Genomic DNA, 20,184 nt, shown 5'->3' on the forward strand with positions numbered 1-20,184 from the left:
TTTATTTTATTTCATTTCATGTGAGAAGATCTTATTGGGCTCATTTCACAGATCAGGAAACTGAGGCTCAGAGAAAGTACATGACGTGCCCTAGGTCCTATGGTGAGGAAGTGGTGGGCCAAGACTCACGAATCTGCCCAAGTCAATTCGGTTTATGGGTTTGGTTTGTGTGTGCCTCTGTGTGTTTGCATGTAAGGTGTGTTTCCACGCACCCAGAGTGGAACAGCATCTATATTTACAGATGGAGGTGCTGTGGGTTGAGTGGGAGTGCAGGCATGTCTGCTCTATTGGGCTGTGACTTCTGTTTGTGTTGACGTTGGGGTCTTTGGCAATGTGTGTACAGTGTTGGGGGTTTTAGTGGGTGTATTGGGTATAATATTTATGTGTATTGGGTAGAAAGTGTGTGTCAGGGAGACAAAAAATGGGATATTTCTGTTGGTGTGTGTGTTTTTTCTTATGTAAGACTTTAATTTGATACTTGTTGAAAGAACTCTTTTAAATTAAACTAAGACTTTTAAAACCATCTATACCTCTAAATTTTTATTAAGGTATAACTTAAAGTGCCCAAATCTTAAGTGTACAGCTAGATGAATTTTTATACACATGCACCCATGTAATCACCACTTGGATCAAAATGTAAAAGATAGAGCACCCTCAGTTAGAACTTCCTCATGCCCCTCCCTCAGTCAGCACCCCTCAAAGTAGCCACTGCTCTGACTTTCACCATGTAAATTAGTTTTGCCTGTTCCTGAGTATCTTGTCAATAGAGTCACACAGTGTTTGCTTGGGGAGGTTAGTAGCTAACACTAAACAAACTTGCTTTGTGTGTTGACACTTCCCGTATCTCACTGAATTTATCATTATAGCCACATAATGTAGTGCCTGTTTATTGTTCCCACTATACAGATGAGGAAACTGAGGCTCAGGGAGAGCTCACGACTTGCCTTGGGTCACCCAGAGCAGGGTCACCAGTCCAATGACACAGCTCTGGTCCTTGCCCACTACTAGACCATCCTGCCTCCCTCTGGGTAACCTGCCAAAGAGGTGACATGGCTTATTGGATGCAGAGAGAGCAGGAGTCAGACCTAGGAGCTCAAAAGTGCTTCTGGGTGTGCTTTATTTATTTTCCGAGGAGTCGGTGTCTCTGAATCTGTTGTGAGATCTCTCCAACTCCCCATTGCTGGATCAGGAACCACTCACCACCCGCAGCCCAGCCACTGTAGTGCTGCAGAGACACACCAACCACAGGGCTGGCTCCGAGAGTTATTTGCTGGGTGACTGTGAGGAAGTTGCCTCCTTTTTTGAACCTCACATCCTTAACTGTCGAAAGAAGGTTAAAATCCTCATGCAGGGTTATGGTGGTAACAGATGGAAGGTACGATGGTATAAATTACCACAGCTGTTATTTTTTTAAAAGTCTTCTTATTGCAAAATAAAACATAAATACAGAAAGTCACATAAAACAAACATGGGACCCAATAAGGCAAACCACTTGTAACCACCAGTTAGATCAAGAAATAGAAGCCCCTTAAATATTCCACCCCAATCACAGCTTGACTTTTATAGTATTTCTGTGTCTCTTTTTAGTTTTATCACCCAAGTGTGCATCTCTAAACAGTCAAGTCCGTAAAAAAATTTGCCCATATATAAAAAATGTATATCTTTTGAGTCTCTACTGATTTCCTCCTCCATTATGTTTTGGAAGGGTCTGGAGCATTTGACTGAAGAGTTTTTTTTTTTGTTTTTTGGGGTTTTTTTAATACGTTTATTTATTTTGGGCTGCATTGGGTCTTCGTTGCTGCTCGCGGACTTTCTCTAGTTGCGGCGAGTGGGGGCTACTCTTTGTTGCGGTGTGTGGGCTTCTCATTGCGGTGGCTTCTCTTGTTGCGGAGCACGGGCTCTAGGCACGCAGACTTCAGTAGTTGTGGCACGCGGACTCAGTAGTTGTGGCTCGCGGGCTCTAGAGCACAGGCTCAGTAGTTGTGGAGCACGGGCTTAGTTGCACCGCGGCATGTGGGGTCTTCCTGGACCAGGGTTCGAACCCGTGTCCCCTGCATTGGCAGGCGAATTCTTAACCACTGCCCCACCAGAGAAGTCCTGAAGAGCTTTGAAGAGTCTGGATCACCACTATTATTTTTCACATGTGTACCCCTCCCTCCAGCTCCTTCACTCCCTTGTTTGTATTTGGAGTGACATAGACCTGGGTTGCAGTTCTGAGTCTGCCAGTTGCTGTGTGACCTTGGACAAGTCACTCACCCACTCTGAACCTCTTTCTCAACTGGCAAATGAAGGGGTGACCCTGAAGATCTCTAAGGGCCTTCCAACTTTCTCAGCCTCCTTGCTCAAGCAGCAGGCTCCTGCCCCACAGTTTCTTCTTTTTTTTATCTCTCTCTTTTTAAATTATATCTGATGTACAATATTATATAAGTTACAGGTGTACAATAAAGTGATTCACAATTTATAAAGGTTATACTCCATTTATGGTTATTATAAAATATTGGCTATATTCCCTGTGCTGTTCTGATAAGAACAGCACAGGTTGTTCTTAAAAGCAACTTTACTGGGTGAAAAGAATACTGGGATAAGAATCAGAGACCTGGCATTAGAATCCAGTTTCCACTGGAACTAGCTGTGGGAACTTGGGTGAGGTACTTAACCTCTCTGAGTTTCCACTTCCTCGTCTGTTGAATGGAGATCCTGATACCTAATCCATAAAACTGGAGCAAAACTTATATGAGATCATACCCTTACAATATTTAGTGCCTGGCACCTAGTATGTGCTAAATAAATGTTAACTGCTATTGTTGTTGTCATTATTTTTAGCTATTATTATAACTAACATTTATTGACTGCTTACTCAGACTTTGTGTTAAGTGTATTAATTCACTGAATCCTCAAAACAATGCCACGAGGCAGCCCTATTTTATAGAATAGAAACCAAGGCACAGAAAGGTTAAGTAACTTGCTCACGGTCACACAGCTAGTGAGCCATGAACCTAGGCTGTCTGGATCCAAAGCCAGCAGTGTTAGTCACTGAGATATACTGCCTCAAATACTACTGCTATCTAGAAGAATTTCCCCTTCGCTTGCCCAAGACCAGAGAGAATTCCAGTAGAGGTAAGGATGAAGCAATAGCTGAATCCAGTGTGAGATTCTCCAGGGGTGAGAAAAGTTCTTACCCCGAAATGAGATCCCAGCCCAGGGCATTAATCTGGGCCATCCCAGATTATTTCCCACCTCCACCCCTAACATTTTTATCCACAGGCAGCCTGCCGAAGTGAACCTGGGAACAGGCTTAGTCAACGAGGACAGCAGGGAAGGTCCTACCTGGTGGAGCGGCCAGGGATGTCGCTGTGTGTTTGCCACCAGTGCGATTTTCTGGGTTTCCCTGGATGTGTGAATACATGGGGTAGGAGATGGTGATTTTGTATATGTGGTTGGACTGTGAGGCTGTGCCTTCCTCAGATGTCTGTCTGTCTGTCTGTCTCTGTGGAGAGGCAATGGGACCAGCTTGGCCCACCCCACTTCTGCCACCCACTGTGGCCAGCAGCTCACCTCTGTGTGCCTGTTTCCTCACGTATAGAAAAATGGTTATGATGACAATGATAGTACCGACCTGATAGTGTTATTCTGAAGACTGAATGGCCTCATTCCAGGTAAAGTGCCTGAAACGGTTCAGAGCACCGAGATAAGAACAAATACAGTTTATATATGTTAATATGATTAAATGTGTAAAGGGTGGGTTTCTGTATATTTATGCAAGTGCACCTGAGGGCATCTATCAGAAAGGATCTGAGGGGCTAGGGGAGCCAGCTGTCTCTGTGATTTGTGGGAGGAGGGTATGCGTGTGCGAGTGTGTGCATGTGTGTGTGGTGTGTGCATGGTGGATGCGTGTGCATGCTGTAAGTGGGCGAGAATGTTCACTGCCAGAACCCTATTTACCAGACAAACTCCAGGCCCTAGGACAAATCACTGAGGCTCTGTGTCCCCACCTGTCCACGGGCGGGGTTGCGGCCTCACAGGCAGCTGTGAGGACCAAGTGAGTCATGGATGTAACGCTCTGGACCATTGCAAGTGCCGGCGACATGGGAGAGGTCCGTACGAAGTGCTCTGAGAAAGCGGGGCATCATCGGGACGCTCCTGGGTCGTTAGTGCCAAAGCCGTTTGTTTCTGCCTCCTCTGGGCTGCAGAGCTCCCTCTGGTAGGTCGTGGATCCCAGCCCACCACAGGCAGAAAAGCCCTCAGTCCAGTTGCTTCAATGGCCCAGAGAAGGATAGGAACTTGCCCCAGGACATCCAGCATACTGGAGGCAGAGAAGGGCTAGATTGGAGCCGGTGCCTCTTTGTCCTTCTGGCGTGATGAGAAAGCCGTGTAGAGGTCAGGGTCAGCACTTCCCAGCCCCCCTGCCTCTGTCTGCCCCACTTTCCCAGCACCCAGCAGTCAGCCTGGGCCGGGGGAAGCTGCCCCAGCGTGAAGGTGTGTGCTTTGGCAGCAGGCACTGTCTGGGCCGCCAAGGCTGAGGTCGGGCGGCTGCCTGAGGCAGGAATTCCATGTGTCTGGGGAGGACCCCACTCCAGTAGCCCGGTCCCAGCCCCCAGCCCTGCATCGCCACCTGGGCCAGGGCTCTGCTTGGCACCCGGAGACTGGGTTCTGCCTGGGAATTCTCCAAGGTCTCTGGAAGAGGAGGCTGAAGGGTTACAAGTGCTTCAACTTTGGGTTTTTTTTATGTAACATCTTCCTTGTAAATCTGTCCATTCCCATCGCAAAAGCGTCACTTGTTATTTGTGGAGAATACAAGTAATCAGAGAAGAGAAAATGAAACTCTCAACACCGGAGTACAGCAATTCAGAGACCAAAGGGGCTCTGTCAACACACACACACACACACACACACACACACACACACACACACCTGCATGTTCATGCGTGTATCTATGCACACATGCATGTGCCATAGAAACCATCATAAGCATGCCCTTGCACGTGTGTGCTTGCACACTTATAACATACAAGCACATGCATACTCGTGTGAGTACACACAGGTACAGGCATCTGCATGGTCATGTATGTATCTGTACACCTACATGTGACACACGAGCCCTCATGTTTATGTGTATGTCCACATGTGCTTGCACACCTATAACAAACACACACTCTCACAAGTACACACGTGCACACAAGCACATGCGCGTGCACACACACTTAAAGAGCAACACTCAGTGCTCCACCAATGTGAGTTCATCTAATCCCGGCACCAGTGCTATAAGGTAGGTGCCATTACTTCCCCCAGTTTACAGATAGGGTACAAATGGCTAAGTAGTCTGCCCAAGGACACCCAGTTAGTGAGCATGAAAAGAAATTTGAAAAAGCATTTTTTAAAAAGAACAACAAAAAAAAAACAAAATAATGGGGATTTGAACCCAGATCCATGGCCTTAATTAATTAGGCTGCATGGTGCTGTCTGAGTGGCATCGCGGGGAATATTCCCATAGGGTTTTTTTCCCTATGCATCTAAATTCGGTTTGGTTACAAAAATGACATCCTTTTTACATCCTAGCAGGACCCTGGGGTCAGACTTGGATTTGAATCCTGGCTCCACTGCAGACAGGCTGGCTTGACTTTGGGCTGCTCTTTCACCTCTTTGGGGATCAGTTCTGCATCTGTAAAATGGAGAGCGATCGTATCTGCTTCTGAGGGTTGGCTGAGCACGTGTGTCAAGCTCAGCCAGGCTCATTAGATGAGGCCATACGAAAACTGCCAACTCTGGGGCTGGAGGGCTTTGTGGGGAAAACAGTCAGAAAATACTCTCTGGGTGCAAGATGGCCATAATATGTTAGGGTCTGGAAGGCAGAGAGCAGCCTCTGGATCTGGGGTCTCCGGAGGGGAGGTGGTATTTTGTCCTGGAATCCCTGCCATGACTGCATCCCGGTCCTGACCAGCAGCTCAGCCCCAGCCCTGCACATTCCAGGTGGAACAGCAGAAGAGAGAGGGCGGGAGAGAAAAGCCCACAGACCGGCAGGCGGAGCCTCCTGGCCAAGTCTGGCCCAGCTGGAAGGGGAGGGGGCTGTGGAGCTGGGACGTCAGATGCCATCACCTCCTGGGGGACCTTTAAAGTCGCTGTGCTGCCAGGCGGGCCAGGGTGTCTGCAGCGGTTCTCTGCCTCCTCAGCCGCCTCCTGCCACCCGCCTGGGCTGCCCATCCTGGGTACGCGCCCCTGGAGAGCCTGGTGCCTCGTCTCCAGATGCCTCTCTCTGGCTCTCTTCTCTTTTCTCTCCATTTTTTCTGTTCTGTTTTTCCCCTTTCTCTCGTTTTACCTCTCTTTCTGTCTCTCCCATGTTTTTTCTCTTTTTGCCCCCGTCATTGTCTCTCATTCTCTCTTGTATCTACCTTTTTCTTTCTTTCATGCCTTTTCTCTGTATCTCTTTTTGTCAATCACCTTTTCTTCTCCCTCATTTTCTTTTCTGTTTCTCATTTTACTTTCTTTCTGCTTCTTTCTGTCTTGCTCTCAATCCCGAAATTGCAGCAACCCAGGGACAAGAGTGTCCTCCACTGTACCTTGGGAAAGGTGGGCGCTGCCCCTCTGAGGGCACCAACGGAGCCCACTTCCAGTAAGATTGGTGAAGAGGGTGTCCAGGCTGGGGAGGACTGGGGTCTGCCTCCTGGGCTGGTGGAACAAAACCCTGGCTTTGAAGTGGCAGCATCATCTCACCCCAGGGCCTGGTCCAGATTTAGCCACTATCTGGGCATCTCTTCCCATTGCCCCATCCACTTAGTCCACTGGGGTGGGAAGAATGGGGTGTTGCGCCCCCTGGACGAGAGCCGAGTCAGGAGGTCTTTGCCAAGTTCCCAGTAGATAGCATCCTCTGGGGTGGTAATGCTGGAGAGCACTCAGGGTTTGGTGCCCTCATGACCACCTCCTCCAGGCAGCCGGCTCTGACTGCACAAGGCCAGACGTGTGACCCTTCCAGCCAGCTATGCCCCTGCTGCCTGGCACCGTGGGCCTGGCAGGCCTGTTCTTCTGGGCAGGCCAGACAATGAACGCCTTGATGATGCCCAATGCCACCCTGGCACTGGCCCAGACCGAGGGCACAGCTGTGCAACCCCTGACTGGCCTGGGGGTGCCCCGGTACCGGCGGAAGCGCCACATCTCTGCCCGGGACATGAGTGCCTTATTGGATTATCACAACCACATCCGGGCCAGTGTGCACCCACCTGCTGCCAACATGGAGTATATGGTGAGTTCCCATGCCCTCCCAGTGCCTCCCCCAGCAAACGTCAGTCCACTCAGTGTGTCCTGGAAAGACTGGACCATTCACGAGCCTCGCCTCACTAACTAGTATCTGGGCATCTGGGCCCTGTGGAATGGGCAGGAATTCGTCTGCCCATTTTACAGATGAGAAAACTAAGGTGGTTATATAAGTCCTTTCTGCAGGCAGGAGCAGAGGACTGTGACTTATGGAGCATCTCCTGTGCGCCAGGCACTTACGTGTCACCCTCTTCCTTCAAGGTGGGAATTATCTCCATTTTCCAAATAAAGAAATCAAGATGCAGAGAATTAGTTTGCTGAAGGTCACCCAGGTGGGATTGCATCCCAGGTCTGCCAGCTGCTAAAGCTGTCTTAACTAACACAATACCTTTTCCAAGAATTCTGGCTTCCAGCCAGGGAGCCGCAGGGGGCGGGTGGCTGGAGCTTTCCCTGCCATTGTCTCTTTGCCCCAGGGGTTTAATGGACACACCCAAACTGTCCTCAGCAAGCCTGTGGAGGTAGAATTTGGAGAGATGGGATCTGGTACCTGGGGTGGGAGTGGGGGGGTCTCAGGCTGAGGAGAAACAACAGCTGACCAGCAGAGGCAGCTGGGATGTCTTCCTTCAAAGAGGCAGGGTGGGGGGCTCTCACCCCACAAGCCAGACTCCGGAGGGGAGGAGGGAACCTTTCTCTTTATCGCAGCCCCTCCCCCAGGACCATTGTCCCAAACCAGCCTGGAGAGATAGGCTTCCAATCCAGCCACAGATTACTTTAGGCAAAGGGATTGTTGGCCTGCCCCCTCTAAGACAAATACCTACTCCCTCAACAGCCTGCAAATGCTTATACTTTTGCAGTGTGTCCATTCACTTACGTACCAGCTCCTGCTTGGAGCCAGGCACCACGCTAAGCCTCGTGGACGCTGCCGAGCACAGGATGGACAAGGTCTCGTCCCTCACAGAGCTTCCATTTTAGTGGGGATGATAGAAAACAAAGATCAGCCACAAAATTTACGTGTAAGACGACATCAGGTCGCAATGAGGTGTTGGGAGGGGCGGGGATAGGAGCCCAAATGGCAGGCAGCTCGCGGTGGGGGAGCCATTTATTTGTTCATTAACTGACTCATCCATTGATTAACACAGTGACTGGCATGTAGAAGGCCTTCTAGTTTTCAAACAATGACACATTTATCGAGCACCAGCCTGTGTGCGAGGCCCTCCCCACAACAGGTGTTTAATTATTGCATGCTTTGTAGGACAGAGAGAGCCAGACAGCTCACCAGGGGCCCGAGGAGTGTCAGTGAGTGTGGGTTTGATGTTTGCATGCCCTTACCTCAGTTCACCCCTTTGTGGCACGAAGGAAACATTCCTTGCTTTCCCTAAAAATGGATGAGTCCAACATCTCTGGGCAGATGTCTGGACCCCTCTTTGGGGATCCCCATTGCTTCACTAGCTATCTTCAGCCCACAGGACCAGTATCTGGCTAAACGTCCCTTGCTTAAGGAGCCCTTTCCCTCCCTGGCTCCAAGAAAGACCAGGTCCCGTTTCACATTCTCACACCCGCCAACTGTAATGATTGTTTAACATCTCATTTCCTTGTTAGACTGTGAGTCCTTGTTCAATATTTGCTGAATGAACAGATGAACCGAATAAAAGAATAATATCTCAGAATCCCAGGAAGTCAGAGAGGAAGGGAACTAGTATTATTTTTTGAAGTGATGCTTTTTCAAGTTATAAGAGTTGGAGCATTCAGAGATTGGAAAATTAAGAAGCTGTTATGAAGGATGAGGACGGTATTCTCTATGTACTGATGTGGAAGCATCATTAAGGTAACCCATCTGGTTAAGTGAAACAAGCGAGGGGCCAAATAGAATGCCTGGAGTCCTGCCATTTGTCAAAAAAATTCATATATATATAATTATTGTATGTATGTAATATATAATTATTTCATGTATATACCATATAAGATATATAATTACATATATAAATATATACGTGCATATATAATATACTTACAGGTGTAGAATATTTCTGGAACAGGACACAAGAAGCTCACAGTGACTGTTGCCTCCAGGGTCAGGGTGGCTGGAGGGACTAGTGTAGGATGGGGATGAAAGACTCTCCACTTTTCCTCCTCCAAACATCTTACATATTAAATTTGTTCATGTTTTCACTATTAAAAAAAGAACCTTTTGAATTAAAAAATTTTATTGTTTAAATAAACACATTGGGGACTTCCCTGGCGGCGCAGTGGATAAGAATCCGCCTGCCAATGCAGGGGACACGGGTTCGAGCCCTGGTCTGGGGATTAAGATCCCACATGCCACGGAGCAACTAAGCTCGTGGACCACAACTACTGAGCCCGTACGCCACAACTACTGAAGCCCACACGCCTAGAGCCCGTGCTCCGCAACAAGACAAGCCACCGCAATGAGAAGCCCGTGCACTGCAAGGAAGAGTAGCTCCCACTCGATGCAACTATAGAAAGCTCGCACGCAGCAACAAAGACCCAACGCAGCCAAAAATAAATAAAATTAAATCTTTTAAAAAATAAATAAATAAACACATTGAAAAAAATACAATAAATAAAATTAAAAATCCATTCTCTTCCCATCACTCTGGGCTGAGTCACTTCTAGGGACTGCTGGGAACTCCTAGGCCAATACCCTGGGACCCCGCTCGGAGCAGAGAGCCCCAAGCTTGAAGTCCAGTGAAGGAAAAAGGGCATTGGACTAGGAGTCAGAGACCTAGGTGTGGACCTCGGCTCTGGTATGGACTTGCCGTTGACCTTGAAGTCGTAGGCCTTCTCTGAGCCTCAGTGTTCTAATTTATCAAGTGGATTTGTTGCAGGTTCCAAAGGAGATGGGGAGTCAACGTACCATGTATACGTGCATGTCTAGACACTGTTGAAATGATGGTGTTTGTTCCCCCGGGGAATTTCATGACCTTTATTTTTCCCAGGTCTGGGACGAGCGGCTGGCCAGGTCCGCTGAAGCCTGGGCCACCCAGTGCATTTGGGCCCACGGGCCCTCACAGCTGTTGAGATACGTGGGCCAGAACCTCTCCATCCATTCTGGCCGGTGAGTGAACCTCTGCCCTTCCTTCACTCCATCACTCAACAAGATCACTGAGCACGCTGATGGCAGAGTGACTTTTATTCTATCTTCTCCGCCTCTGCAGGTACCGCTCTGTGGTGGATCTCGTGAAGTCTTGGTCTGAGGAGAAGCGGCATTACTTGTTTCCGGCCCCGAAGGACTGTACCCCGCGCTGCCCCTGGCGCTGCAGTGGCCCTGTGTGCTCTCACTATACCCAGGTACACCTTTGTTGGGATGTAAGGCTGATGAGAGAACAAATCCTCTACCTTAGAAGAAAACGAATGTGGTGGGACAGCAATTAGAAATAAAACAGAGGCCCTTAACAGACTTCCTTTTACATAACAAGCCTGTTCCTGGTAAGTTGTGTGTACATTGAATTGAGCTGAACCAGATCTTGTTTTGAGGGTCTTAGGTCGGCAGACCATATTGTTTGACCCCAAAACGGAGACGTGTGGTCTGACAAGTTCAAGACTGCCTTTGATTTCAATAGGTCCAAACATTTTCTAGTATTTTTTATTTTCTAAGGTTCCTGTGTCTTAAAAAAAGAAACGCCAAATAAGATTACAAAAGATTGTAGTATATTTTGAGTGCTAATATTGAAGTTGTTACCACTTATTATACATAAAAATACAATGCAGTATCATGTTGCAAGAAATAGGACCAGAAGTTTTCAATGGTAGGAAAAATGTCTGCTTTCAGGCCTGCCAATCTCTCTGTGACTCATCTGCAGTAAATGTCAAAAACTGAAATTTGAGACCCCCTAGGAAATGTGAGGCCTAAACCAAATGTCCTTCCTGACATCCATGAAATATTATTACCTCCATTTTACCAAAGGAGAAACCAGGCACAGAGTGGTTAAGTGACTTGGTCAAAGTCACACAGCTAGTGATATTGAGATTCTGATCCAAGGCTGTTTAACTCCAAAGTCTGTGTTTTAACTTCCAGCATGACAATGATTTTCAAATATTGGTCACTAGGGGGAAAAAAAGAAAGAAAGAAATCTAATTGAAAGGTATAGAACATATTAGCATATATCATTCTATATGATAAGATTAAATATTGGCTCATAAAACTTTTGTTCAAATTGTTTGAGGAGGGGTAAGGGTGTGTGTATGTGTGTGTGTATGTGTGTGTGTGTGTTGGTACACTGGGTAACAATATGTAACTGTATTCCTTACTGTTGGTTATAGTGGAAAAAATTTTGAGAAACATTATAGTACAATATGCCTCTAGTCCCTTCACCCTGAGACAGGGGCCTCCCCCAGGAAAACCTTATCTAATGCATCCACCCTGACAGAGCAAACCCAAGAACATTTCAGCCCCAAGTCCTTCTCACAGCCTCCTTTGTCCTTGTCCCTCCTCAGATGGTGTGGGCATCTTCCAACCGGCTGGGCTGTGCCATCCACACCTGTGGCAGCATCCATGTCTTGGGCAGCACCTGGCACCAGGCTGTGTACCTGGTCTGCAACTACGCCATTAAGTGAGTGCAGCTCTGAGGCAGAGGGGGCTCTGGGGCAGGAGGGTGGACCCTGAGGTGGAGTGGGCAGGATTCTCAGAAATGGAAGACATACAGGACACCCTGCTTTCCTCCGTTCTAAATAACCTGAACACCGGGTTTTAGAGTCAATCAAGAATCCTTTTTCTTTACTCAAGTTTCTGAATCGATTGGGAGATAGACGGAGGACCAAGGCAGGTGCATAAGCAGTGTCCCTGATGAAGCCAACAGTGGAGAATGTGGCTTAGGTCTGCCAGCCAAGTGGGCTTGCAAATATCTCACTGTTGAATTAGACCTTCATATCCATTGACAGGCAACATTGGCCAACCATAGGCCTCTTCTAAGTGCAGTGCCAGCCCCTGAAAGCTTCCCACAAGAAATAGAGCAACCAAGAATACATGCTCCCTACAGGCAGGCAGGTCCCATAGGAAAGAAAGGAAGGACGCAATGAGCATGCTCAGCTGCTCTTTCCAGACTCTCCAGTCAGCTTGGTGGGAGAGAGGTCAAGAGTGGTCTTCATATGCTATTCTCCTGGAAACACAGAGAAAGGGGGATAGGAGTTCCCATCCAATGTATAGTACACAAACTTGCAACAGATTCTCATACAAAACAGATTACAGACTCTCATACACAAACGGGAACAAATTCTAAGTAAACATGATATTCAGAGTTTCAAGATTACATAGTCATAACTGCCTTTTGCTCTCACGTAGCTCTTGATCATTTACAATACACTTTTCCCTTATTATCTCATTGAAGAGATGAAAGAGAGAAAGAAGGAAAAAGGGAAGGACACTGGGAAAATATTTACCCTTTTTACAGATTAAGACATTGAGGATCAGAGAGGTTAAGTAATTTACCAAAAGTCACAAAGCCAATAAGTAGCAGAGCTGTTTGAAACACAAGTCTTTTGATTTCATATTCTATCTACTGTACTATCCTGATGTTCTGGAAGTTATTGGTAGCCCAAACTCAGACTCTCAAGTCAAGATATTTGTTAGATGGAGACATCTATTGACAAAATGTCATAATGCAGCCCAGCTTTCTCAGATATGGAAAAATGCAACAAAGCAAATTCCATCACACACAGCTTAAGGAACTGTTCCAATTTGCTGACATATTGAATTTTTGAAACATTGACTATTAACCATATAGTTGTTAAGATTTTTAGGCTCTGGAGTCAAGACTGTCAGAGTTCAGATTTGTGATTCAACTTCTCCATGCCTGTTTTTCATCTACAAAATGGGAGTAAAATGGTTTCTACTTACAGAATTGTTGAGAGAATTAAGTGAGCTGACCCAGGGAATGTCCCCAGGCTCATAATAATTTTGGAATACATGTTGGTTCTTATTCTTATTACTAGACCTGGGTTTGGTTCTCAGCTCTACTATGTACACACTGAGGACTTTGGATAAGTCATTTCATCTCCTTGGATCTCAGTCTCCTCTTTTAAAATAGGGCTAATGCTACCTGGCTCACAGAGGATCTTGGTACATAGTTGCCCATAGTACATGTTAAATAAATAGTGGCCAGGATTATAACTAGGTTATAAACTCTTTGAGGGCAGGAAATAGACCTGATTCATTTTGGTATCCTTTTACTACAGTGATTTCAAACCTTTGTTCTTTTAAGCAGAACTCTTTTCTAAGTGGTTAAATTAAACAAAAAAAGAATGACTTTTATTCCATCACCCCTGGTGTCTCCACCACCCACGTTCCCTGCCCCCAAACTTCCAGGAACACCTTTTTTTTTTTCCTGTTGGAAAAACTGGTAGCGTTTGATATATTTATTTATTATTGTTTAAAATTTTATTACATTTTATACTGATGTACCTGCTATAAAATTCAGTGGGTATGAAAACAGGTAAACACAGAATGTTGTCTCCCTCCCCTGCCCACACTTCCCCTCTGTAAGTTTCTTGCATAACCTTCTGGAGATCTTTTATGTACTTACAAACATGCATATGTTTTCGCTCCGGGAGCACCTTTTGAAAATGGTGGACTCACAGCATCTGGCACAAGTCCTGATGCCCACTAGATGCTCTGGAAGTGTTTGTTGAATGAATGAATGAATGAACCCATATGAAACCAGAAATGCATACTTTTCTAAGCACTTTGGCTGACTTTACTTACAGTCATTCAACAATCACTTTTGGGGGAAAAAGATTCCATTTCTGTCCACAAGGAGTGTTTGTTTATTGTGTGAGAAAATAAGGCACTGGGACTTGAAAGGTAACTAACACTACAGGCCAGTGGTGAGATTATTAGGTAGCTCTTAGCAAGAACTGGGGGAGTGATTTTAGGCTTTGAGAAGACAAAGAGGGGGGAAAAGAGAAATCTGTGGGCTGGGACGGAGAAGCGAGTTGTGGAAAGATGAGGTGTGTAAGCTGCATCCACTTGCTGCTGGAGCAGTCTGGAAGGCCTGACTGAAAGCTGTAGACGTGATTCATAAGCTAGGGGCCAGCAAACTACAGCCCACAGCCCAAATCTGGCCTCCTGCCTATTTTCATAAATAAAGTTTTATTGAAACACAGCTACGATATTTGTTTACGTACCGTCTAGGGCTGCTTTCATGCAATAAAGACATTTGGCCTCCAAAGCCTAAAATATTTACTCTCTGGCCCTTTACATTGCCAACCCCTGCACAGGCAATGGGGAGCCACTGAAAGTTCTTGAGCAGGAGAATGATTATGATGAAGGTTTGTTCTTTTTTTTTAAACAGCTTTACTGAGATATAATTTACATACCACATAACTTACCCATTTGAAGTGTCCAACTCAGTGGGTTTTGGGTATATTACGTTATTCATTTTTTCAATCGTGGTAAAATATATGTAACAAAAATTTGCCATTTTAACCATTTTTAAGTATACAGCTCAGTGGCATTAATCACTATTTCCAAAATGTTTTCATCACTCCAAAGAGAAAATCTGTAACCTTAAAGCAATGGCTCTCTACCCTCCTCCTCCCTAAAGGCTGTGGTTCATTGAGAGGATTAACTCCGGAGCAGGTAGGATGGATTTGGGATAAGGCCATTGAAGAAATAAATGTACAGCAGTGGCCACAAAGAGGCTTCATGGGCATGTCCCCCATGAGTGAATTATACTCAGTATCTAATTATTCTAGTTCTCATTTGCATACCACCTTATAAGTTACAAAGTGTTTTCACATAATTTTTATGGACACCATTTCATTTATTTATATTATTCAGAGGACAAAATCAAGGCTCAAGAAATGAGGTCGTTTATTCCGTCACCAACTGGCAGGTGGCAGAATCCAGGACCAGAACTCACATCTGCCCACTGGGGAGGGGAGGGGGGTGTTTGTGCTGGGAGGTGAGGGTGGGGTGGAAGGAATAAGAAAATCAGCATGTCCTGGGGAGTCACTAATCTGCCAGGTGAGGTGCTAGAGGCATGCGCACATAGCTCCATTATTTGATCTGCTGCTGCATCCGTGTGTGGGAGGCAAGTCTTCTATTGGTTTTACAGATGAAGACACTGAGGCTTGCAGGTGTGACTTGGTCACAGGGCCAGACAGTGGCAGTGCTGAGATTTGGAAACCTCTGTGAAGGTGACTCCATGTAACTGTCCCCCGACCCCGCCTCACTGGGACCTCTTCTCTTCCAGGGGCAACTGGATCGGCGAGGCACCATACAAGAAGGGGAGGCCGTGTTCTGCCTGCCCTCCCAGCTACCAAGGCAGCTGCAACAGCAACATGTGCTTCTAGGGACTCAAATCCAACAGGCTCCCGTGGTTCTGAATTTTCCCTGGTCTCTGGCAGGGCTCCAGCCGGGCCTGACCCTCCAAGAGTCCCTTCCCAAAGATCGGGTCAAGCGATTTTTTTTTTTTTCGATTTTTTTTTTTAAGGACATGAGTTGGGCTTACTTCACCAGTCTGAATTTTCCCTGCTGATTCCATTTCCTAAATGTCCAGCATGGGCCGGAAGAAAACAACCTGCTTGCCTTCCTTCTTACCTGTTACATCTTTTTTTCCCTCCGGCCTCCGGGAAAGAGGCCTCCATCTTTAATTGACTCAGTCCTCCCAGAGCCAGGGCTGGAAGGAGAAGTGGCAGCAGTTTTGTGACTCTCAGGCCTCCAATCCACAAGCCTTTGTCCATCCAATAAAAGGTATTTATTAAATAATCTTTATCCTGAAACCTACCTTCATTCACCCAATAATAGCCAACCAGCTTCTGGGCAGCCTTTGAGGACCTGTGGTCTCCCTCTCTAAGATGGGACCATTTCAGCTCCAAGCTTTTAAAAAATAACTGAAATTAGCATATGGACACCCCACCCACGGTGTATGTTACTGGAGCCACCGCAGGGTCCAGGCACCCCTTTTACAGATGGGCATACTGAGGCTTAGTGAACGGGTGTGACTTACTGAGAGCTGCACAGCTTGTCCTTGTCCACGAAAGCACCCAGGTTTAAGCTCAGGCTCTGACAATCCCTTCAGGCTGTTCCAGACCCCTCTCTGAATGTCAGAACTGAGAGGCTAACGCCAAAGCTGGTCTAAGGGAACTCCCTCTTTCAGCGTTTTATTCTTCCTGCCACTCTCTCTGCCTTGGTGTCTCTCTTTCACCTACTTGTCTCTCTTTCTCTCACCCTCCTTATTTCTCCCATGGACTCTCATTCTCATTCCCAGAAACCATTTCCCCTCTCCCCACCCCACCCCACCCAGTTATCATAACACACAGAAGTCCTTTTGTCTTTAGAGATAGTAAAATCTCTCTCAGACCTTGCCCTCCAGCTGGGGCCCACTCCCTGCCTGGCTGGAGAGAGCTCCATTCAAAGACCTGGATGGAAAACAGGCCCCCTTCCCGCAGAGTCCTTACATTGTCAACGGAGTGGGCTTTCTTCCCTCTTGGTCATTCCCACCTGGGCTACGTCTTGTGCGTATCAACACCACCTCCCTCCGCCCTCAATAAAGTCCTTTGAGATCCCGTGCAATGGCTCTTTCTGGTCCCTGTCTCAGCTCTCAGGAGGGTCAAAAGAGAGAGGGAAATGGAGTAGGGGAAAACCAGCTGAAGAGGAAGGCCAGGGGAGGGGCTAACAGCCCCTCAGCCCCTCCTTTGCACCAGGTACATCAGCTAGATCACACGTGCATGTGTCTGTATTATCACTCCATTTTTACAACTAAGAAAAATGAGGCTTAGCAGAAGTGCCCAGCAGTGAAATAAAAACAAGGACGCTGTTCTGAGTTCATTATTCTTAGATTATATCCCGCCTGCATTTTTTAGGGGGGGTATTAAAATGTCCTTTCATTTATTACACAATGGTGATAATAAATGTTAGATTTCCTAAAAAATTATTAACATACTTATATTGGACGGGGTGGGGGGGGGGCAGCGGAAACGGCTTGCCAACCCTATGTAAAATTCCCAAAATGTTCAGGAAATTTAAGTGGCATGTGACCCTCTGGATTCAATGGCATGTATAGGGTCACATAGGTAGTAAGGAGCAGACATGGGATCTGATTTCAGCTCCATCCAACCTCAATGCCTGTGCTGTTTTGAGGGTCCCACGTTACCTTCCTGTGTCCTGAGTATCAGGATAACGAGAATAATGACCACTGGCATTTACGAGCTGCTGAGTACACTCTTAATCTCATTGAATTATCACTGCTATCCTAGGTGATAGGTACTGATCCCATCCCCATTTTACAGACATAAAAACTGAGGCCATAGAAGCTGGGTTTGAATATGCTCTGTATGACTCCAATGCCCAATGTCATAACCCATTCACTCTCCTGCCTCTCAGCTAAGAAGGGAGAAACCCAGGGATTGGACAACGGTAGAGACGATGAAGCAAAAAGTGCCATTGGGAATTCCAGATGACCTCCCAGTTTCCCCCTTTTCTGAAACTGTCTCTGAGAAGAGCCCGGGTCAAGGAGAAATGAACCAGGTGGGGAGGCTTGTGTTTGCCGTGCCTTGGACCCTGCAGACCTGGGGGCGAGGACTCAGGTAGTTTCCTGGCTTGGTTAAGCTGCTGTTCCAACTGAAGTCGGGAATTTTTTTTTTTTTTTTTTTTTGGCTGCATTAGGTCTTCATTGCTGTGCATGGCTTTCTCTAGTTGAGGCGAGCAGGGGCTACTCTTCGTTGCGGTGTACGGGCTTCCCACTGCGGTGGCTTCTCTAGTTGTGGAGCACGGGCTCTAGGTGCACGGGCTTCAGTAGTTGTGGCACACAGGCTCAGTAGTTGTGGCGCATGGACTTAGTTGCTCTGCGGCATGTGGCATCTTCCCAGACCAGGGCTCGAACCCATGTCCCCTGCATTGACAGGCAGATTCTTAACCACTGTGCCACCAGGAAAGTCCACCAGGAAACTTTTGCTGCAAGAAATCTGAAACAGCTTTCAAACTTATGTAATATTTTATGTTTTTTGAAGCTCTTCATCCCCCAATCCCATCTGATTTCTCATTTGCTCATACATTCACCAACCAAGAGGGTTAAGAGCATGGACTCTGGAGCCAGACTGCCTCGGCACAAATTTAACTCAGTGGCCAAGTGTGCTGGCATAAGTCAAGATCTTAGTGCCTCAGTCTCACCTATAAATGGGGACACTAATCACATCTACCTCATTAGTCCTTCAAAACATTAAATGAATGAATACATGGAAAGCACTTGGAACAGCACCTGGCGCTAGTGTAGATAGCTATTTTAAAAGTTCAACATTGGGATTCCCTGGTTGCACTGTGGTTAAGAATCCGCCTGCCAATGCAGGGGACACAGGTTCGATCCCTGGTCCAGGAAGATCTCACATACCCTGGAGCAACTAAGCCCGTGCACCACAACTACTGAGCCTGTGCTCTAGAGCCTGTGAGCCACAACTACTGAGCCCGCATGCCACAACTACTGAAGCCCGCATGCCTAGAGCCCGTGCTCCGCAACAAGAGAAGCCACCAAAACGAGAAGGCTGCACACCGCAATGAAGAGTAGCCCCTGCTCGCTGCAACTGGAGAAAACCCACGCTCAGCAACAAAGACCCAACGCAGCCAAAAAATGAAAGTTCAACATCAAGAGGGAGGAGAGAGGTGACGTAGTCACTGAAATGGAAGAGGAAGCTATGGAGGGAAGTTGCTTTTTTTTGGCCACGCAGCATGCAGGATCTTATTTCGCCCACCAGGGATCAAACCCGAGTCCCCTGCAGTGGAAGCATGGAGTCTTAACCACTGGACTGCGAAGAAAGTCCCAGACGTTGCTTTTTTAATAAAAGAGATATTGTAGCATATTTAAATATTGATAGGATTTTGTCTCTAGAAATTTGTCCTACAGATATACTCCCCACATCTGGGTCAGGACATTTTTGAAGTTTATGAAGACATACACTTTATGTAGTAGCAAAAGCCTGGAGACAACCTTAGTGTCCAGCAATAGGAGACTAGAAAAATCACCTATAGGACATTCACACAATACGTGGCCACTCAAAGAATGAGGCAGGTATGTTGGCATGGAGATAGCCCTTAGACACAAAGGAGGGAAAAGTAAGTGACAGAAGAGTGTGTTTAATATGTTCCCGTGTATTTATATGCATTTACATGTGTGTGTGTCTGAGTCAGCTTGGGCTGCCATAACAAAGTACCATAGACGAGTGGCTTAACCAAGAGAAAATTTTTTCCCATCCTGCAGTCTGAAAGTCTGAGCTCAATGTACCAGTATAGTTGGGTTCTGGTGCGATCTCCCTTCCTGGCTTGCAGACAACTACATCTCACTATGTCTGCATATGGTGGGGGCAGGAAAGAGAGAGAAGTCACTCTCATGTCTCTCCTTATAAGGGCACTAATCCTATTGGATCAGGACGCCACCCTTATGACCTAATTTAATCTTATTTATTTCCATAAAGGCCTTGTCTTCAAATACAATCACGTTGGGAGTTAGATCTTCAACATAATAATTTTGGGAGGACGCAGTTCAGTCCATAGCAGTGTATAGGTGTATAATTTCTGGAAATACATACAAGAATTTGTTTAAAAGTTCAATAGAGTGAGATGTGGGAACTAAAGTAGGAGAAAGTCTTATTTTTCATTTTATGCTGTTAGTACAATTTTCATTTTTAACACATGAATTTACTACTTCATTTATAAAACTAGTTTAAAGTAAATGGAAGAAAAAGGAAAGATCACATCGCATGGTTAAAGTTAAAAAGACTGACAGCAACAAACAGTGATAAGGATGTGGGGTAAATAGGAGCTCTCTTACCTTGCTGGTGGGAATGCAAAATGGTACGGCCACTTTGGACAATAGTTTTGGAGTTTCTTATAAATTAAACATATACATACCATATCAGCCATCAATTCCTTTCCTAGAAATTTAACCAAGGGAAATGAAAACATATGCCTGCAAGAAGACTTGTCCATGA

At 46.4% G+C, this 20,184-nt stretch overlaps 1 protein-coding gene across 1 annotated transcript; it reads left to right on the plus strand.

The window, feature by feature from the left end:
• Positions 1 to 6,860: 6,860 nt before the first annotated feature.
• R3HDML (R3H domain containing like) lies at positions 6,861 to 15,555 on the plus strand (the record flags this gene model as incomplete). Its single annotated transcript, XM_082669699.1, has 5 exons — positions 6,861 to 7,234; positions 10,203 to 10,321; positions 10,422 to 10,554; positions 11,701 to 11,816; positions 15,456 to 15,555. Exons 1-5 carry the CDS (start codon positions 6,974 to 6,976, stop codon positions 15,553 to 15,555), a joined length of 729 nt encoding a protein of 242 aa, XP_082525825.1. The 5' UTR covers positions 6,861 to 6,973.
• Between the last annotated feature and the right edge of the window lie 4,629 nt (positions 15,556 to 20,184).

The sequence above is a fragment of the Grampus griseus genome (assembly GCF_964374135.1).
Source record: "Grampus griseus genome assembly, chromosome: 14".
NCBI lineage: Eukaryota > Metazoa > Chordata > Mammalia > Artiodactyla > Delphinidae > Grampus > Grampus griseus.